Source organism: Rhamphochromis sp. 'chilingali' (assembly GCF_963969265.1).
Source record: "Rhamphochromis sp. 'chilingali' genome assembly, chromosome: 7".
In the NCBI taxonomy this organism is placed as follows: Eukaryota; Metazoa; Chordata; class Actinopteri; order Cichliformes; family Cichlidae; genus Rhamphochromis; species Rhamphochromis sp. 'chilingali'.
This window is the reverse complement of record NC_137934.1, coordinates 16,602,970-16,624,237: the sequence shown is the minus strand read 5'-3', so window position 1 is coordinate 16,624,237 and position 21,268 is coordinate 16,602,970. Positions and strand designations below refer to the sequence as shown.

General features: G+C 41.1%; 1 protein-coding gene across 6 annotated transcripts in view; it reads right to left on the bottom strand.

The window, feature by feature from the left end:
* Window positions 1-12: 12 nt before the first annotated feature.
* Window positions 13-21,268, bottom strand: part of ppfia2 (PTPRF interacting protein alpha 2) — a 188,181-nt gene continuing 166,925 nt past the window's right edge. The window contains exons 18-32 of one of the 6 annotated variants that reach the window (XM_080886013.1): window positions 21,064-21,194; window positions 20,323-20,504; window positions 19,517-19,607; window positions 14,852-14,933; window positions 14,181-14,381; window positions 10,916-10,978; window positions 9,926-9,958; window positions 9,652-9,827; window positions 9,413-9,510; window positions 8,893-9,068; window positions 8,347-8,415; window positions 7,427-7,583; window positions 7,168-7,224; window positions 4,140-4,231; window positions 13-1,402 (exon numbers count right to left, since the gene is read on the bottom strand). In XM_080886013.1, the coding sequence (XP_080742139.1) occupies window positions 4,173-4,231; window positions 7,168-7,224; window positions 7,427-7,583; window positions 8,347-8,415; window positions 8,893-9,068; window positions 9,413-9,510; window positions 9,652-9,827; window positions 9,926-9,958; window positions 10,916-10,978; window positions 14,181-14,381; window positions 14,852-14,933; window positions 19,517-19,607; window positions 20,323-20,504; window positions 21,064-21,194 (1,575 nt within the window). In that variant the 3' untranslated portion in view covers window positions 13-1,402; window positions 4,140-4,172. The remainder of the gene's footprint in view (window positions 1,403-4,139; window positions 4,232-7,167; window positions 7,225-7,426; window positions 7,584-8,346; window positions 8,416-8,892; window positions 9,069-9,412; window positions 9,511-9,651; window positions 9,828-9,925; window positions 9,959-10,915; window positions 10,979-14,180; window positions 14,382-14,851; window positions 14,934-19,516; window positions 19,608-20,322; window positions 20,505-21,063; window positions 21,195-21,268) is intronic. The other 5 variants (XM_080886014.1, XM_080886017.1, XM_080886016.1 and 2 more) reach the window with 5 other exon arrangements.

The following is a 21,268-nucleotide window of genomic DNA, read 5'->3' as shown; positions in this document are numbered from 1 at the left end:
AAAATAAAAATAAAAAAAAAGGGGGAGGGGGGGGGGGGACAGGACACAAAATAAAGCGATTTGTTGTTCGTGCAAATCGAAGAAATTAAAATGAAAAATTAAAAGCTTTTAAGACTTGATTTTGAGTCGTCCGTCGGAAATAACTAAAAGACAGATAACAGGGCAGCACGGCAGGTCACCCTGTGAAAACTGACAGAAAAAGCGTTAACGATTACACCAAATGTAAGTCACAGCAAGCAACAGGGTTTTTTTTTTTTGTTTGTTTGTTTTATCATTAAGTCACCTCACTTCAACATGGTCATATACACTCTACACACACTATGAGCTAAAGCAGTCTGTCTTTCAGTTATTTCATCTGTTTGTCTGAAAGGAGGGAGGAGGGGGGGAGAAGGCCAGCTCGGCTAAAAGTGTAGTTGTCCTTTTTGTGTAAATGCATCGCCTGACGAAACATACAGTACAACAAGTGACATGTTCTATGTATGACGCACTGCCTCTTCTTTTTTCCCCCCTTTGATCTCTGAGAGGAAGTTTTGTGCGACTTCAGAGAGCATCGGCGTCTCTTTTATTTTGTCCTTGGCTACTAAATAGTCCGTTGAGTTGATGCGTTTTTGTTTTTTATTTGTTTTTTGTTTTTTTTAAAGAAAGTGCTTGTCATGTTTTTCCTGCGTGTCGACACATCCCCTCAAAATGCTTTTTTTAAAAATGAGTCCATAAGAAAGGATCACGTAGTTGCTAGAATGGGGACTAGAAGTTGTTTTTTTCCCCCACCACTAGAGGGTGTGTTTTGCCACAACATCCAGTCTCTTCCTCTCACTTTATGGTGCAGCACAGGATCATCATCGTCATAATTATCATTATCATCATCAGCAGCAGCACAATGAAAAAATAAAACCATATGTACAAAATGATCTAGAGGGATGGGGTAATATGTTAAGAGCAGCATATAGTAATCTATGGTCCACTAAATGAGGTGGCAGAGATGGGGTTTTTTTTGTTTGTTTTTTTTTGCACAAACTGAATATCTTTTTATACATGTGTTTGTGTGTGTGCATATATATATATATTTATGTGTGTGCATATATATATATATGTATATATTAAAAATGGCATATTTATATTAATTTACAGATAACCTACACATCTCCTGTAGAAGAAATACACAGTACATTATGCTTTGACAAGTAACTGTACATGTAAAAGGTAGAAATGGGACAGCCTGCAGGACAGTTTAGCACCGGCGTCTGGTGCCCACATTATAGGGGACGAAAAGGGGTTGTGGATGTGGGGGTGGTGTTAGAGAGGAGAGCAGGGCTTCTTGGCAGTGCGTGTCAGAATGGTTCACTCCTCAGCAGGTTTCACCCATCCAGCAGCTCCACTAATTAGTCTCCTTTCAGAACTGCACCTTAAGGGGAAACAGTGAGTAAATTTTAATGAGAGAGCACTTAGTTATTTTTACCCCATTTTTCGATGTTTCGAGGTGAACCTTTGACCTTTCTTGTAGGTATCAGCTAAACAAGATGGATAAAGATGCTTTCAGATATATTTAGTGGCATCCTTATTTTAATGAATCAGCCTTTAAAAGAACTTTCAAAGGGACCTCTTAAAATCCCCCATATTTTCTGTTAAAATTGTAGATTCTTATATTAAATATAGCCAATTTTTCATGAAATGAGTGTATGAAAGTAATCCCTGTGAGGCAAAAATTCATACTTCAGAGTGATCTAAATGCTCAATTTCAGATGGGGATAACAGATTAGAAAAACTAATGAGGTCAACTCAGGCACAGGAGCCCCAGGGGTATTTTCAGGTTTCTTCCAATTGGGAACAGATGAGAATTAATGGCAAGGCAAGGATTGCCGACAGGAAATCAGAATATTTGATCACCAATAAATACAGCGTAGGCTCATGTGCAGCCTGCTTTCGCCCTCTGGGGAAACCCTTGACAAGCCCCTCCTACAAATTCTGTAAAAAATTCTGTTTGACTATGTTCTCATTGGCTGCCCCTTGCAAACTAAAGGGGATAGGAGTTAAAGTCCAGCAAATAGAAATATGAAGCTAGAGCAGACTAGATTCACCACAGTGGACTGAGTCAGGTGCCCAAGATGCAGTTTTTTTTCCTCCCACGTTCTAACTGGCATACATATATAACCTGTATACAAAGAACCAGCACAAAAGTCCAATGACTGGGAATTTGGCTCTTGTTAATAAAACACGAGGCTCCCTGGAAACATAGTTTTCAGCTTTAAGAGGTAAATATTGATCATCTGGTACCGGCAGTTTCATAGAGCCTGATCTTATTTTATGCAGCCCCATTTACATATGTGACATAGCTGAGGTAACTAAGTTATGCATAATGATTAATTACTTCCCTGTCTGCTTAATGGATGGTGTTAAAGTCTTCTTCTACACATTTTTTTATGCACTCAGTTTATTGACAGGCTTCATTGCGTTCTTTCAGCTCAGCCACACAACTTCAACAACAGTGTTTTGGGCTGTAAGCTGTTCTAAAGTGCGGCTCAGCGCACAGCAGAGCCATAACTGAACACAGCAGCAGATAATGACAGGTCTGCTGCTGTATAGCGCCTATAAAACTCTTCACTCCCATCGGATGTTTTCATGCTTTACTGCTTTGCAACTTCAAACTGAGGAGGTTTAATGTTGCTACTAAACAAATCCCCCCAAAAAGTAAGTAGGTAAATATTTTATCAAGTTTTGCACCTTCAGTAAATACTGCTCCTGAAATGCAGAAGCCTGCAAAGGTATGCAAATGTCTTACTGTATCGTTCTGGTACAGTATCCCCAGTTTCTGAAATGCTCTGAACTTTGCATCATTTACTTTTTTTGCTGTGTAGGAGTATAACAAGCTGGTGAGAGCATTAGAAACTGCCTGCACAATGATCTTATTATAGTTATAACACAGCACCTTTTCCCTCATTGATTCAACCCCCTCTGCTGTGCTCTACCTTTCCCTACACACTTATTTCACTTTAACCTTAGTCCTTATTGCATGACTGAAATGCCTGAACTGGTACAGCCACAACAATAAAACCACCTTCCTAATCTTACAACAAATCTGCTCTGACCTGTCAGGTCATGGACAGTTGACCTTTGGGGATGTCCTGTTGTGCCTGGTAGTAAAATGTTTGAGTCCTTGGGGTTATTGAATCAGGCTTGTTTTGGAACATCCTGCTCAGTTTGCTTGGTCTTACAGCAGTGTAGAGACAAAGGTTTGCAACCGCATTGCAAAAAGATGATCAGTGTTACTTCTCTAATGTTAATGTTGTGGCTGATCAGTGTAAATGCACTGATGACAGCCTATGTCACAGAGGTGATTCAAGAAGACACAAGTTCAAATATTAGGACGTTGTTTCGTTAGTAAACATTGAGCTGAGGTCTTGTAAAGTTTTATGATTACCGACTCATTTCAACAATTTTTAACTGTTTTTAAGGACTCTCTCTTGTTTTTTTTTTGTGTTTTTTTTAGCAAGACATAATTATGTTTAATGTCTCATTGTTTGGGAAACTGGAATCTTAAAAATTGTTTTTCAGCTTTTAGCATCTGGTTGCTAGTTAAATTGTGAGGGAACGTCTCTGTGGTGCAGATGCAGAAAGACGGCACAGTGAGATGGCATCCCAAATCAAAGAAAATACTTCAGAGAAATTACAGTTTTTCATTGCACCTGGCAGGACAAAGAAAGCAGTTGGATAGGAGAGTAGGGCAAGCTCACTTAGTAATCTGTGAAGTCTGGATAAGTTTCATAAGGCCTTCTACGGCAGCCGTGAACAGTCATAATCATGTAAATGAACTTTGTTAACTAATTTCTGTGTTAGACGCTCCTTGTTTATCTGAAAAGCTGATTTTTAAAGCTTTGACCATAACTGACTCATCTTTTTTGGACAGACATTAAAGGGGAGACATCAGGATGGGACCACAGCTCCCTGCATGCCCTGCTGTCTCCTATCACCTTATCACAGCTACCTGGCCAAAACACCGCAGAGCCTCGCCAAGCCGACCAGACAAATATGCTTATCTTGGGGGGGAAATATGGCCCTCGTCTCTTTCATCCAGTATCTGTTTTAAGTGCTTCTGAGGAAAGCTGTGCATTAAACAGGGCGAGATTCTGTGTTGTGTTACATACAGTGTACAGTTTAAGGTCCCTCTCTTCCTCCTCTCAGCAGGAGTAGGTTCTCACCGTGGAGCTATCCAGTCGCTGCACCGCAGATGGTCCAACTGTAGGGGAGACAGTTAGGGGGGAATTATCATGAAGTCTGAATATTTAGGTTCCTACTGTGCAAGATGGATCCAGAGGGAAAGGAAACATTATTTCTACTTCCTTACCACCCCAAACCACAAGGTTAGAGATTCTCAACAGGGAAAAGAAACATTTTCTGAGTAGCATGTTCCTGCAGTAGAGGAGGCTGCAGTTTCAGGACTGCATCTAAGGGGAAATATTTCTTTTACCTAAGAACTACCTACCAAACGATTACCAAGGACAAGGTTTCTAGAACGCGCTGTGAGCACTGACAGTAACACTTTTTTTGTTTGTATTTCATCCAAATATGACAAAGGAATGTTGATACAATCAGTGTCTATCTAGGTATTTAGAGTCTCCACATTTAATTTGAGAGCTGAAGAAGTCTCTTGGATGAGATGTGAAGTGTCTTTAAAGAAGTTCAGTCCCTTTCTTTCCAAGCTTCTTAATCTATCAGCTTTATTAAATCTAATATTAAAGCAAACATTTTGCAGTTTAACTCAAGTTTATAGTTGTGTAATCAAAATCTAAAGTTCACATTTCAGGACACAATTTAACCAACATAGAAGTGACTTAAACCTGCACTTTATCTAATGGCCACCAGGGGGCTGTCAACCATTCCTGTTGCCCATTTGTATTAGGGTTTTGCAGATACGTGACCAATAACCACATGAGGTTAACCTGTCCAGCATTTTAAACATGCCACACTTTTGATGACAATGTAGAATCGAGTGAGTAAGGGCCCAGTCACACGGGCGTAAGTCGCACCGGCTGTGAAGGAAAAATGGTTTGTGACGCACTTTTTCTTTTAGTTTTACCACTACTGTGGTACTGTGTTAGCGACTGTTTGCAGAAAACCAATGAAAACTACAGGCAGCCCTCGCCACCAAAAACAATCACTAGGAAGTTTCTGCTGCAGCAACTTCTTTGCAACTGATTTCACCCAGTAACTCCCAGGAACCCAGCTAAGGTTGTATCACATCCAAAGTGGTGGACAACTTTTGGAGTCACGTGAGAAACTTCAAAAAAACGTGCACAGAGTACCGTTCATGTTGTATTCCAGTCTATTTTACCATGTTGTTTTGTCTCTGCATCCCTTCACATATGTGGGCGAGATCCAGCCAAAGCATCTGATTCTATCTTTACTTCTACCTGACAATGAGGTAATTGTGCAAAGCTGCATAACATGCAAGAACTGCAAGACAGAAAGTACTGTATGAAAATGCAAAGTGATTGGTTGCTCTTTTGAGGTCATCCAATTCAGTAGGTGGAAGAGTCAAACAAACTTTGATCATGGTAGTGGCCACTGTGGGCCTGAAACTATATAGTCTCCTCTATTGCAGGAGCATTGTCTTCCTTTTTCCACACAATGGCAGTTACTTGTAGTGACACCATCATAGAAGTAGTCATGGATCACTCAAAGGAAATTCCTGTTTTGAGTGGACATCACCAGCGACTAGATATCAGTGAGCTGTGGACATCACAGATCAGGGGACAGAGTGAGTAGAGACAGAGGAACACACGAAGGCTGTTTCTGTGTTATTGGGAACACCTTGTTAGAAGAGAACGCTGGCCAAAAATCAGTATATTTTGATGAGTTCCCATCGTGTATTACTGCATGGCATAATTGATAATGATTTCCTTTAAAGGATAATTCTGGTTTATTGTGATCTTGAGTTATATAGTGTGCATATAGGATATAGTACAGTCTTAATGAGCAGATTGAGTTTACTCATTTTTAGTAGGACCTGAAATACCTAAACTTTCTTTAACTTAACCATTATGGATGGGCAGAAATTTGTATAAGTATAGCCGAATAGTTTTAATATTTACAAGAGCTCAAAATACTCAAAAGTTGAACTCATTTTCCTAATGAAGGCTGTCACGGATAGCTGAAAGTGACAACTAACTGTTGTTTTAATTGCTGAGATATGGGAATGTGGCAACAAAAGGTAGTTCAGAGCAGTGTGGTGATCACACAGGTTTTAAACTGATCCCCTAACAGCCCAAAACCTTTCAAGATAAAACAAACAATTGCTCATTCATTAGGTAGTTTAATAAGTAGTTTTACAGTAGAGAGTTTACTTTAACCAACCTGTGCTCAGTGTCTGAACTGTGCTAAACTGTGGAAGGTCTTTCTGTTCAGCTCTGTCCTTTTTTAGCATCTACGTCAATCTCTGTGGTTTAAGGTTTCAATTGTGTCCCAGTTCATGCTTTCAGATCTCACTCTCTTAAATACAGGGTTTGTCATCAAATTGGCAGACTTCCATTATTTTTTATTGAGGTTCAACTTTCTGTGTAGTGCAAGAAGAGTAGTCTAATGCTCCCAAATCTCAGCAATTTCTTTAGCAAGAACAATATTACCATTTTAAAAAACAAAACCCAAACTACCCAAATTTCACAAACCAGCATTGCCCTTTAATATTAAGACTGTTTTAGCCAGAGTCCTCTTTAACAGTAAAGGGTTGAGGAATCGCACAAACTGTCAGTTTTAGTTTGAAAAACATTCAAGATGTACTGTTCACCTATGTAAACCTCCTGATTCAGGCCAACTTACATAGCACCGCTCAGCCACTTTTTGTTTTGCTGCTTCATTACTTCAAGGGTTAAACCAACAAGCATGGGTCCTAATCCATAACTTGACCCCTAGTTTGTTTTTAACTACCAGGGTGAAAGGCCATCTATTTTGCAGCTCTGCAAAACAATACCCTTGGAGTTGGATATTAAAGAGAGCTAATTATAGAAAGAGAAAAGAGAGGCGAGGGTGATAGACCACAAAGAAAAGGAGAGATACAGCAGGACAGTGGTTGGCAGAGACCATGTAAAGACGAGGGAATATATGTAGACTAATACTACAAATAACAATATTAACACACGCAGGGCCAACAAGCCCAGGACCTTCAGATGGGCTGACCTTGAAACCAATCCAAATACATGTCGTCAGGACTGTCATCCAGCGCCTCATAGAGGACTGCAGAGCAGCCGTCACAGAGTCAGAGAGAACAAGAGACACAGTCAGAATGCTCCTCACACACAGCAGGGGCAGGAACTCCTGCTCCCAGGTGAGATGCTTTCATCTCCCTGTTCAACAGGCAGACATAACCTATGTTTTGTTTGAAAGCCAGGCTTGAGAAATGCGACAGTGTCATGTGTGAGAAATGAAGTGCACTTACCCTCGGGGGGCAGTCTTCTGGAGTGACCGGATGTTGCGGTGAGACGGAAGCCAGCAGGAAGTGTTTCTGCTGATCCAGGCATCATACTGATACCATGGATGTCCCGGGGAGGGAACTGCCTCCGCCACGATGGGCCTCGGAAGTCTTTGTCATCGCACTGAGTGACAGAATGATAGAGAGCTTGTTTTTAGACAGAAAAGTTAAATAATTGAGGTGAGAGAAGAAAGTTTCAAGAGTAGTCTTTGACTACTATCCCGAGTCCAAACGGCTCTCGCTCTCACCACCTGGTTCAGGCCTTAAGACCGGTTTGTGGCTCTCCTTTCCCTCCTGGCAACCTCCGGGACTATTGTCCTTTCAAAGTGAAGTTACACCTTTGTTAAACATGTTGATTGCAGTGGTACTTCTATTCAGTAAGTAGTTGATGACTTGTTTAAAGGCAAGTTGGCATCTTCCATACAGACTATGGGTGACAGCAGCAATCTGCTAAGCAACCACAGGAAGGTTTATGGTCCGGCACCCCCTTTACTACTGATTTCACCTAGCAACAGCCAGCAACCGGTCGGGGCTGCCGAGTGGTTTGTTAACATATCATTCCATAGCAACAAGAGGCTACCAGGAGATCTCCAACTTGTCTATAGGCCTGTGCAACTGAGGCCTAATAACACTGATAAGCTTAATGCTTCAACATAAGTGAAAACAAAACATCCTGGCAGAGCTCATTACTTTTAAAGGGTAACATGACATGTAGGATTTTGGATTTTCTTTTACAAACTAACTTCACAATTTGTAAGAGTATTCGTTATATTTAACTATCTAATAAAGTTGATAGAATGTGACTGTTAGAAATCCTTTTAAAGGCTTAGTTTTCACATTTCACCTCACAGTGGTGTGATGCCTTGTGGGTGATAGTTACTTCTTACCTCATCCAGTCTTCTGTCAGTGCCCAGCGCCAGCAGATTATTGTACTCTCGCTCCAGAATCTGACGTGCCTGAGGGGAAGAGGAAGGAGAACAAACAAAAAAAAAAGACAACACATTCAGAAGGCCAGCTATTCTTAGCTGCATGGTAGCCGAGGCAGCTGACACATTACGTTATTCGTGGATTTTACCCGAGTATAGAGATGAGATAAGCAGTGAAAATTCACAGGGAAACTTGCCAGGGTGACAGTTGGCAAATCTGCATGCTCTGATTTAGATTCCACCGGCTTTTGAAGGCTGATACCAACATTCCTCTATTTTTGGACTGAAGCTGGCGACTGATGATATTTCTGCCCATAATTTACACCTTTAATTTTTTTTTCTTCAATGTCTATGCCAAAAAAAGAGCTCCAAAAGATATCTCAATCGCAATAAAGATTTTCTGTTTCCAGCTGGAAAAACGTTAGACCAACTTAATGTTGTTGTTAGTGCACAGTCAAATCTGCCAAAGAAAATTGACTAGACTGCACAGTGCAGCTGCAGTAGTACCTGAGTGTTTTGTGTGGGGATCTGGAGGAGCAGTGCCAGGCTGCTGTAGTCAAAGTTATCATCCAGGGCAACCAGAGCTCCATGCACACCGCTTTCCAGCAGGATGTTGGCGTAGTCCCTCAGGCCTATGCTCTGCACCCAGCGGATGACCCGCTCATTACTCCACACCAGAACGTCTGCAGAGACAAGTATGGACTTCAAATGTTTTCACATATGTTTGGTTTATTACAACATTTTTGTACCTGAAAAAGTGTCAACTGAACTTGCACATTTTACCAGATTTAAAATACTTTTAGACTAGATGTTAGTCTGGAAATTTCTGATAGAGTAAGATTTCACACACAGTTCATACAAAGCGGAAATAAGAACAACTGTTAGTTATTCATTTTATGTTTTAAAGGAACTGTCACAGAAATACAGTTATGTTTTCATGCAGGAACTCAAGACAAATCATGGAGGAAATTTTCAGCCTTGGCGAAGATGCGCACTCTCAAACTGCTCGTGTCTTGGATGTACTTGCCTCTCATTTCATGCTGGCTTTGCTCCCTGCGTCTCTCCAGCTCCTTCCTGTCATAGTTGAGCTTCTTCAGACACATGATCCCATACTGTAAACTTGTTCTGATTTCAGGAAAACAAAGTTAAAAAGAAACGGATGCCCTCTCAGCTTAGCACCTCCCAAAAAGCCTTTTATAATATGAGTTACTAGAGCCAGATCAAACATTTTGTACATATATTATAAGTATGATGCAAGTCTACTACCTGTGGAAGCTGTCCACCATTTTAAGGTGCACCCTCAAGTCCTTCTTGGTGAGGTGGTCCAGCATACGGGCATCCACGAGGCACTCCATGAAGTAGCTGCGGTACTGAGGTAGTCCTAGACTGGGCAACCACTCGTTCCCTATCCACTCATGGTTCATGTCACCATAGGCAAGAGTCTAATAGAAAACACATTTAACAAGATGTTTAACATAACTCGCCAAACCAATTGCACGTTTTCACTCTGTCTGTAAGAGACAACAGGCTTTCCACCCACCTGTGCCCAGCTGCCCTCTTCAGACTCCGACTTCTGGCTCAAACACAGGGGAAAGAAAATGAAGACCAATTGTCACTTTTAGAACAATAACAAATCCTTAAAGTGCATCCAAATCAAACTGATAGTGCATGAGGAGATCCTGAAGGGAAACACAAATTTCAGCAGCAGCTGTTATACACCTTATGGCTTATGATGTTTTTTGTTTTTCATACCCAATCAAAAGTAGACCCTGTCAAAATTGGCATTTGCTGTAGTGTTCCAGCAATTTCGATAGCTGAAGGAAGGTGCTTTTATTTATTTTTTAACTTAATTTACCTTAAATTGCATGTAAGTGGATGACAATGGAGACTCAATTAAAATAATGGGACAATCTGAATCCAGTTAATTATGATACAATATGGTAATAAAATAAATCAAACAAAAAACCTCCCAAAACTTACCCATCATTTTATAACGAACACTCTGCCTGCTACACTGACACTTGCCTCCGGAGCAGCCTGAGAATGAGGTGATGAAACGTCTCTCCACACGTTTACAAGTTTCTCTATTTCTAAGATTGGTATTTTGATTAAACTCTACGGCATGCAGTTTCATAAGGATAAGTCCCCTGTATGCGAAAAAGCTGACTGCGAAATGTGATTTAAATAACTCTGACATCTGGTATGTGGTGAGTAACAACACCACAGAAATAAACAGCTGAGAATTGATGATTCGTGACCTTTCATTATGGAGCATCACTGAGCCAAAGAACAGTGAACGGTGACTCAAACCTTCATTGAGGCATCAGCAGCTGCTAAAAGCTTCAAGCTGGCCATTAGTGTTGAGAAGAGGTTCATAGACCGGGGAAGGGTTTAAGCGCTTCATGTCTTCTCCATTAGAAACCATTCATATTTTTCCACAACCACCCTCTGATAATCGCACTTATACCACCAGACAAATATGAGTGACAGAAAGAAAAGGGTAACCGTTAAAGGACACAGCAGGACTGACCGTTTTGGAAGGGGCTGCCAGGGTCTCCATCTCCTCATGGGTCACCCATACATTGCCTGATGGCTATAAGGGGCAGAGCCCAAGAGACAGAGCAGCAGCGGGGTTGGTAGTAGAGGTCCGGTAGGAGGGGCAAGCAGTGTTAAAGAAGAAGAGCAGCACCACTGTAAGCCAATAGTGTTATAGCATCACAGTCAGATGATGAACTGGCCCCAAACCCGCCAGGGGTCAAAGGGCATATGCAAAGGACAAAAACACAAAGTATAACACAGGACATATGCATACAATACATACACAAGAGACACAGATAACAGGGACATTTGGCATGCACAACATTTAAGACTGAATAAATTAGTAACCAATACCAACAGACATGTAAATTACACGTTACCCATCTATTCACCTTCCACTAGCAGACAGCCAGTTCACTCAAACAAGCGAAACAAAACACATCTCTAATGGTGTCTGTCCATATCATTCACACCTACAGGTCCAACTAACAACAGTAGTGATGATTATGTTAATTGTCTTGGCTACTCTACGTGATAAATTAGTAAGAAAGGCAGTTAAATGGACCTGGATTATGTTTGGGGATTTTTCCATTAATGATGTTCTTATTAATGGATTAAAAAAATACAGTAACATAATGCTAACCTTTAATAAACCTCTCTGTGTGACTGTATTACATTATTTTTTAATTTATTGTTTTTTAAGCTGGTTTCTCTCATTGTTGTCCGTTTGGCTGCATTGAGTTGTCACTGTTGAGCAAAAGAATGACTGTTCAGCAGCTACAGGATCAGATATTATTGCCTAGATAATAAAAATGTAAGGCAGTGATTTCCAGTCAAGGGTCACTATAGGACAGATGGGGCAACTATGGCTCAGGAGATAGAGCAGGTCGTCTAGCAGTCGTCTAGCAGGTCGAAAACGTCCCAATGCGTCCATTGGAGCGTGAAAATTTGAGGGCATATAAGGTGAATGGGTGAATAAGGCCTGTAGTGAAAAGTGCTTTAAATGGTAAATGGCCTGTATAGCGCTTTACTAGTCCTTAAGGACCTCAAAGCGCTTTACACATCCAGTCATCCACCCATTCACACACACATTCACACACCGGTGATGGCAAGCTACATTGTAGCCACAGCCACCCTGGGGCGCACTGACAGAGGCGAGGCTGCCGAGCACTGGCGCCACCGGGCCCTCTGACCACCACCAGTAGGCAACGGGTGAAGTGTCTTGCCCAAGGACACAATGACAGAGACTGTCCAAGCCGGGGCTCGAACCGGCAACCTTCCGATTACAAGGCGAACTCCCAACTCTTGAGCCACGATCGCCCCACGATCGTATCTCACCAGATAAGTTAATTTTCACTTTTCTATTTGAACTAAGCACCAGTCTATTTAAACTGGACTGGTTTAATATGTGTGCATATTACTGTAGAAAGTAATTACTCTGGAAAAAAATCAAATGTAATTAAAAAAACATAGAAGTGAAAGTTACTATTGTGTGCTAATAGCAAAAAAAATTGCTAAAGAAACTGCGAAAAGTATGAACAGGGGGATGAAGTTGTTAGCTTGGGATACATGGAGAATAAAAAAGTAGTATAAACTAAATGTGAAAAGGAAGGGTGGGTCTGACTGTGAAGCAGCACGCTCATTTACTAATGACTTGCGATCGTTAGCCATTGACCGTGAGGTTTCGCATTATAGGTAATTATCCATTATGAAATGGATATGACCAAGATTTATAGTATAAAATATAAATAAAATCAACAAATTGATCTGTGAAGGGGTTCTTGAGTCCATCTGACAGGTGTTTGAAGGTAAAACATTTAAAAAGGTTGGGATGAAATGGTAAAAGGTAAAAACCATTGCATTTTTCTGGTTTCAACGAGGCTGGGAAACCACCTGAGTCTTTACACTCTCTAGAGTTTCTGCTTGACATGCACATCCTGCTGCATTTACAAGGTCAATTAACCCCCTCTGTTAAGTGCAGAGGTTTTAAGTGTGAGGCCTGCCACAGTTGGGGGAGTTTGATTGGACTCGTCTCTGGCTCTGTAATGAAAATTTCATGAGGTGTGGAAGTGGAGCTAAGTGGTGGAAGAGAGGGTGAGGTGAAGGGGTAGCACAGCGGAGAGTACCGGCAAAGTTACTAAACAACAGGAGAGGTGAGAAGAGATTCTGAGCTATAATGCTTGCATGCATACTAGCAGCATCTAAAAACAACTTTAATGAATGCTCCTGGCTGGGTTTATACAGCCAATGCAACTTCTCACGTCTGCGTGATATATGAGCTGCACTGTAAGTCTAAGTGTACCTTTTGTATAACAGCATATTTGCTCTGCAGTGTGAACAGTTGCGATCATTAAGGAACAGCAGAGTCCTCAGAGTCTGTATGCAATTATCATGACAGGAGGGAGCAATGAAAGCAACTGTGGTGTGGAATAACTGGCAAGCTAAATTACAGTACACGTAGGAGCCATGTTTTACAGACTGGGCCATCACCAACTCCCACTGTAATATACGCTTACTTATCATAAAGCAACTATTAAAAACCACAGACAACTTGGATGTGATGGTAAGGACTGAGCGTGTTACCCATGCGTGAAGATGTGGTGTATGCAAGCAGGGAAGCTCATGTCCCAAAAATATTTGCTAGAACTGTTTTGGAGGCAGAAATTATGATTGCAATAACCTTTTTTTTCTTGCAGAAGTGTTGCAGTACATGTATGTGCACTATAACCAATGTGACCTAGTTAGCTATAGCTAGCTAGAGCTTCAAGTGCTTTACCTACATCATAAAAAACACATTTAAAAAAAAAATCACAATGAAAAACTAAAAATACACATGACCAAACTCACAAAAACTCAATTTAAAAGGTGCAAAACAGACAGAATGTATGTTGAAGGAATGGCTCCACATCTCAGGATTTAAAACCACAAGATTAAACCAGGAAGTTGTTAGCTTAGCTTTGTATAAAGATGGGAAACAGCCGTGTAAAGTCAGGTCTATCCAGCATCTTGAAAAATCACTAATTCCTTTTTTGTTTCGTTTTTTGTGCGGGTAGATATGCGGTTTATTATCATTTTCTGATATACCTAGGCTAGCTAGGCTAACTGCTTTCCCATGTCCAAATCCTTGTTCCTTCTTTGTCTGTTTTTTTGCCAATTCTGTTGTTACAAATTATGAGAAAATTTCCCTCCTTTAGAGCAACGCTTCCTTCAACAAATATGTGTGGAAATAAAATTCCCACATTTTCCGTGTAACTCACGGTTCTGGAGGTGGGCGGGGCCGAGGGGCTGGTGAGGGAGACCATTTCTTGGATTGCCAAGCGAAGTTTGAGGCGGTGCAGAGGGTTACTGATTCCGATCTCCCGCTGGATTTCGGTGTCAGATAGGGCCGACATGATGGCACCGCTCTTCACGTTGGCACGACATGCTGCCACGTACCAGGCCGGCATCCCCAACCACAACTTCATCACACAGAGGTGAGGAGACAACAGTGTTAACCTGAAAGACTGAGTACTTATTTGGCAATAAAAATCATGTTAAAAAAACAAACAAAAAACTTTCAGTCAAATATATTTTAATATCAGCCTTAATCCTATATGGCGCCATCTTTAACTAGAACATTGTGCTGGAGGATTAGGGAGGTCATGAACTGGCTTGTGAATGTACATATGCTAGTAAACATTAGGGGGCAGAAGAGTGTCTGTATTTTGGGTCCTTTAGCTGTATATTCCAGTGTTTTCTTAAACGTCACTGAGTCACTACAGTGATCATCACATATTCTTAAATTTCTATTCTGTGCTACTGTTCGGTAAATATCCATGCAAGTGATTGAAAACTGGGTCATAACTTCATACTTCAATAAAAGTAAAGCTACATCCATCATACGCGCTTCAATTATTAATATACCTATAGGTGATAGGTGACCATTTACCTCCAGCCACGCAACAACAGTAGGACCGTCCCACTGGGCAAAAGGTAAACCCTTTCTCCTAGCCTCCTCCAGCAGCTCGTGTCTGAGGGCAGGGACAGAGGAGACCTGGTATGAACACATGAATTTGTACATCCTGAACACACATTTGTTCAGTCTAACAAAACACCAGACTTTCTTACATCTCGCATCCTAAAACCTGCTCACATGCTCTTCACAAACTCCTGCAGTTAACGTTGTGCTGTTGCAGATCTGTGTGTGTGTGTAGTACACAAAGAGGATTGTACTCATTCGCATTTTATCTCTCGGTCCAGCCTGTACTCCTATAGCATTGAAAGGGGCAATAATTCATCATTGACTTCTGTGCTAACGGACAGTGGAGCGCAGATATGCACAGCTGTATCTGCACTCAGAGAAACACACAGGCCTTGCATTAATGCAATTCACTGACTTCACTGAATCCATAGTCCTTTAGGCTAGCTCATCCCTGTCATGTCTGCAATACGGAGGGCTAAAGCTGACATAATTAAAAGAAATCAATAAATGGCTGACATTAAATTCCTCTCAATAAATAATTGAAAAATAATGCAGAAATTATACAATTATGACAGGTGAGAATCCCATTTGAATTGTAACCATATTTTTGTTATTCCCCTGTTTATTATTATTTCCATTTATTTTGTCTTTTTGTTAAACCTTGGTGGTTTAGACTTTGGCCAGTTCTGAGACTAGGAGGAGACACAAATCTCGGGGAGGGTTGTGTCAGGAAGGGCATCTGGCATAAAAATCTGCCAAATAAAATATGAAAAGAAATCCACTGTGGTGAATCCTTGTGAATAATGTTACAGATGAAGAAAAGGTTTGTTTATTTGTAAGTTTTCTTTATGCATTTACACCTTTGTGTTCTATTTGTGAGCTTGGTGTTGATTAGCCAAAAGCTGCCAAGTTGACCCTTGACAGTTTCTATAAGCAGAAATGCACAAATAAACGAAACAAAACAAACACAAGAAAAGAAAAGCTTGGTGAAATAGAGACAAAAAAATGCTAAGAATATATAATACAGAAATAGAAAAGACATGATGACCCCCTCCATTAAGTTCCACCTTATTGTGCGCTCGAGTTACATCCGCAGCTATGCCGTACGAGGCGTTTACCCTGGTAGGATTTCCCAAGGTAAACTGGTCCTGGAGGTGCAAGGCCAGGTCCCCCCCCTCAAAAGACTGCTATGAAGAACACAGCACGCTCCTCGTGGCCTGGTCTTAGCCCTTTATACACACGAGGCAGCGCTCCCATGGATCCATCACCTACGGGACAAGCCATAGGTGTGTGGTGCAGAGTAAATCAAGGTGGTGTAAGCCTTGGCAAACCAATCCCCAGTTCCTTAAACTGGTTCTTGGGATGTTGGAAGCTGAGGTATTTCAGCCATATCCAAGTGGGAGGAAGCCCCCGGGCAGACGCAGGAAATGCTGGAGAGATTTTGTCTCTCAGGTGGTTTGGGAACACCTCTGAGGAGGTGGATAAAGAGAAGATCTGGGAATCTCTGCTTCGATGGCTACTCCCAGAACCAAGACCCGGGTGAGTGTCAGGAAAAAAAACATGGATGGAAAATATTTGGAATGGAAATAAAAAAATAAACAGAGTAAATAATGCAACGGTCTGTCATTATTTTTAATGATTTAATTAATGCCTTATTATCTAAATGTTTTTATTATTTTTAATATTATTTTGAATGCATCTCAAGTCACATCTATTTACTGAGACATTTAGGCATTTGCATATTTTTGATTTTTGGTAGTTATGACTGTATACTATTTGTAAGCTAATATAAAATGTTACCTTTAAATTACATAACAGATGCAGCTACGGAGAGCAAGCTGTCTCTAGTAATTTAAGACTTGCTACTTAAAGTTTGCAATAGTTCAACCTGGAACTCTAAATTTCTTTCTGCATATAAAATATGTTCACACTATATTTAGAGGATTGCTTCAACCTTGGCAGAAGTACTCCATCAACAACAATGCCCACACCTGGAAAGCACAGTGCTGCAGTTATCTGCTCAGTGATTCTGGGCACCACACTAAACACGATTATCCATCTCATCGTAGTTTTTTTCTGCAGAGATAGATTTTCATTTGTTTCGGATGTTTGAATCATGCAGTCGGGTGTTTTTAAGTGAAACTTGTCTTCACACTTTCTCGGCTGTGCTCCATGTTTTGTTTTTTTTAGCAGGTGTTGAAGTGTAACATCTGAGGTCTAAGTACTATTTTGTTATGCTTCCTTTTGAGGGTAGCTTTGAGCACTGGAAACAACCTATTCAGCCCAATGCAATTTGCACCATATCGACAAGGAGAAGCAAATAGATACTCTTTGTCTGTCATGCAAAGAGCTATTTGTGTTGTCCTCCCACATTCAGCGAGATACAGAACTGATAAACAGCCTAAAAATGCCTGATGAACAGGGGACTGAGGAACACACGTACTCACATCCACGCACGAAAAAACAACAACAACACAGTTCCTATTCTATTTTGTGAACACATTTCATAACAAAATGGAAAAAAAAATCAAACTCTGAATCAACCTCCCCTTCCCCGATTGTGTTGTCAAAGAACTTGACAAATGGAAGGAGAGGGCTTTGTAATAAACATGATACATGTAGCACTCTCAGCATTGAAGGCCTCGGTGTGGTGAAAGGGCACTTAAACACACCACACATGGCATACAAAGGCCTACAGGTGACAGAGGAAATGTGTTCATCCAAACACAACCAGATACATTCACTGTCTTATCTATCCAGCACATGGGGAAGATAGCTCATGTTTTATGTTCAGGTCAAGTCTAATGCATGGAGAAATACATCCACTGAACATAGCTGGGGGAAAAGGGAAGTAAGGAGACAGTTATGATAAATCATACAACCAAAAGGAACCTCTGACATTCTCATAACCAGATGTTGCAGCTGGTTATTTCACACAAATAGATAAGAGACACAGATAAGGAGAGGAAAACATTCTGGGTATAAAAATTGGGCCCCAGGTTTAGCGGCGGCACATTCTCTGTCCAGCCATGGATGCAGCTGCCATTGAACTGTAAAAAGGGGGGGAAGAAAAAGTGCTCATGTGGTAAATGAAAAAAAAGAAAAGAAAGAAAGCAATGGCATCATTAACAGCCATGAAGGATAGATAGAGACGTCAGCTTTGGCACTGGTTCTTTCAGGAGAGGACGGATGAGCAGACACACAGAAGAGATGACACAAAGGGCAAAATGGCTGAGACAATGTCATATCCAGGAGGGCATTTATACATCCTCACAACTTACCCGCTTTGTTAGAGTCAGAGGATGATGAGAGGGAGAGGAAGGGTAAGAGAGGAGAGAGTCAAAGAAGAGAGAAAGAGGGAGAAAGAGAGCGACGGGGAGACAAAAGTACACACATGTTAATGAGTTTATAGGCAAATTCACCCTACGGCTCTAAACACAAACACTTGCACTCCCACTCACTTGCGCACACACACAGAGACACATATCTCACAATGGAAGACATTCTTTAACAGGAGCATCTGTAGAGCAGTCCAAAAAAAGTCATCTTCTACAATGCAGTCCTGATCACATCTCGTGCAGCAGAAGAAATGAGAAATGCACTGAAACACAGCAAGACCCTCCCCTCCATGGCCTTACATTCAAATGCTCAGTTACATTCAGATACTTGTTGTTACCTCTTGAAGGAAAACAAAACACACCAACAATGAGATCACAGCAGTACTGATCAACCAAGATGCTGAAATGGAAATAGTGCAGGCAGCTTAATGGCATGCAGTGAGGAGGAGGAGGAGGCACCAAGATGCAAGGTGGTGGCGTGTGGTCTGAATCCCGGACACTGCTATGAAGAAGTCGGTGCAGTGGAAGGAAAACAACACATTTGTCAACATACGGAACAACAGTAATCTCTATTGACCAAACTACATGGGAGGCAAAGTTATCCGTCATGACAACTCAATGTGCACTTCGAGCAAATGACATTCATCATTTGGCACTGAGGCATGGCAAATGCGCACACACACACGAACATACACGCACATTTATTCTGAAACACTCCAGCTGAGAGAGCCGATGTGTGAAGGGGTTTCCCTTTTGTTTCTTCCCCCCCAAGAAGGCACCTAATGTGTCTGAGTGTAATCTATGGGTGGTGGGTTAGGAAAGCCATCTATAGCTTCCAAAGTGACAAAGAACCTTTGTGCGATTAATTGGCTTTTTAGCCTGGATCAATAGTGTGACTTTGGCTGTGTGTCTGAATACAATGGGGCTGATCTGTGCTCGTGGATACTGATCGAGTTTCTGCTTTGTATTGATCCTGTTCTCAGGATTAAATCGGTTATGGTAGAATATACAGTGAAAGAAAAGAGGTTAAAGGCAAACCCAGGAAAAGGAGGGTGTGGCCATTGTCTCTATACCATGTTCAGACTGGTTTATATACTGCAATGTAGCAGTGAGTGGGAATTCTCAAGAAAGTTTGATGGATTGTTTCCAAAGAAAATGTTTCTTCTCACAGGGTACCTAAATGTCTGTGTTATTATATTAAATGGATACTGCTGGGTGTGCATTAAGGGACTATGATGATACTAACTCCACCTCAAAATGTTGTAGTGAAGTGGCACTTAGGATAAAAGCTTACTTCTTTTTCAATCTGCGGTCCTTCTCGGCCTGAGTGCCCAACTTGCTCACCCCCATGTCCTGGCCCGCCATGTCTGAATCCATCATTGTTGCTGTGGAGAACATAATCAGATACTGTTATTATGAATGAATGAATGAATAAATAAATACATAAATAAATAAATAGTGTATTTGTATTTTTAGTTGGCAACCAGTTAAATAAATTCATCTACTACAAAGAGACAGACTGCAATGTGAATGTCTGTCTGCATTTATAATATATTGTTTGCAAACCTTTGCCATTCTGTCTGAGAGTGACTGCAGTCCGCAATTGTTTGCAGAGGTTAAAGATGGGAGGCAACCTGTCCCCAGTCGCCCCCAGTTGTGACTGAAAGTAGTCATCCAGGTTGCTGAGGGTGTTGCACACTCAATCTCTTGACCACTTGGTCACTACAACTACTTCCATTCGTTCAATGAATACAAAAAAAAACTAAATGCAACTGGGCAACCTCCAATCATTTTCCCACCTTTGTATTTTAATTCTAGTGTAGCTGAGCCATAAAACAGAGCCTTCAAAATTGAAACTAGTAGGTGATGACACTGTGGCTATGCCAAGCTGATGCATTTTTAGTGTGTTTATGCTGCTAACATGAAGTTATACGTTGACTAGCTGTAGCAGTAGAATTCTAAGTAGTACTGTCCAGTTTGTAAACTCTTCTTAGCTGGCAAAAATTGCAGCTAAGAGTGCTTTTTAAAAAGTTTTTTTTTTTAGACAAAATAGACCAAATTGTAATAGTATTAATTAAAATATCCCAGCGCTGTACTCGCCTTGTGGATCTACCATGACCTGTCTGTGTGCTAGGTGTGCCAGTCGGCCTTTTTCCTTCTTGCCAAATAATCGTCCGATGGAGGATTTAATGCCCTTCTTCTTTGGCTGCTTGTGGAGGGAGTCCTGGCTGCTGGCTACACTACTTAGGGCACTGGCTTCAGCCTCTAAAGAAGCCACAATCCTGAGGACAAAAACATACAGACAGTATTCAGAAAAGGAGTGTTTGCAACATTTTAATTTTATGAGATAATCAAAGGTTTTCCATTATAAGCTTATGTTAAGAAGTATATTTGTCATCTCAAGTACCTTTTATTTAATGCCCTGCTGTGTTACTCTAACTCGTTCTGTTATTAACTTTTGAAATGAAAGTTTACTGACTTGTATTCCGGGAATATTTGCTGCTTATAGCAAATGTACTTTTTGAGCATTTTATGCAAATTATTGAAGCTTCATCTCATCTGATATCACTGCAACAGTGATACTTTAGCTTTACTTTAGTGATACTTTAGCTGTGCTTTAGCTTTAATCATCCAGATATTGAGAAAGTACTGAAGTACTGTAATATCTTGGGTGTTGAAATATTATTCATAGCACAAATTGCAGCTGAACTGGCAAGTACTAATTGGGCAGTATACTATCTAATTTTCATCAAAAGCAAGAATAGGATGACAGCATCATCTACAAACACACATCATCGAGAACCTTTTTAAGAAATGCCTTCACTTACAGCAGGCACTTACCCTCGTGCATCGTTGTGCGAGGAGGCTGGCAGTGTGTGTGTCATTCGGACAGTGCGTGGCGTCGGAGGGGGGGATGTCTCACACTTAATGGTGGCCTTGTCCTCGCGGCCATCCTCATCCACCGCTGCTATCTGAGGGATGAAGGCAAAGGGGCGGAGCATTACAAGTGACCTAGGACACCAGTAAGTCAACAATTTTGTGACGG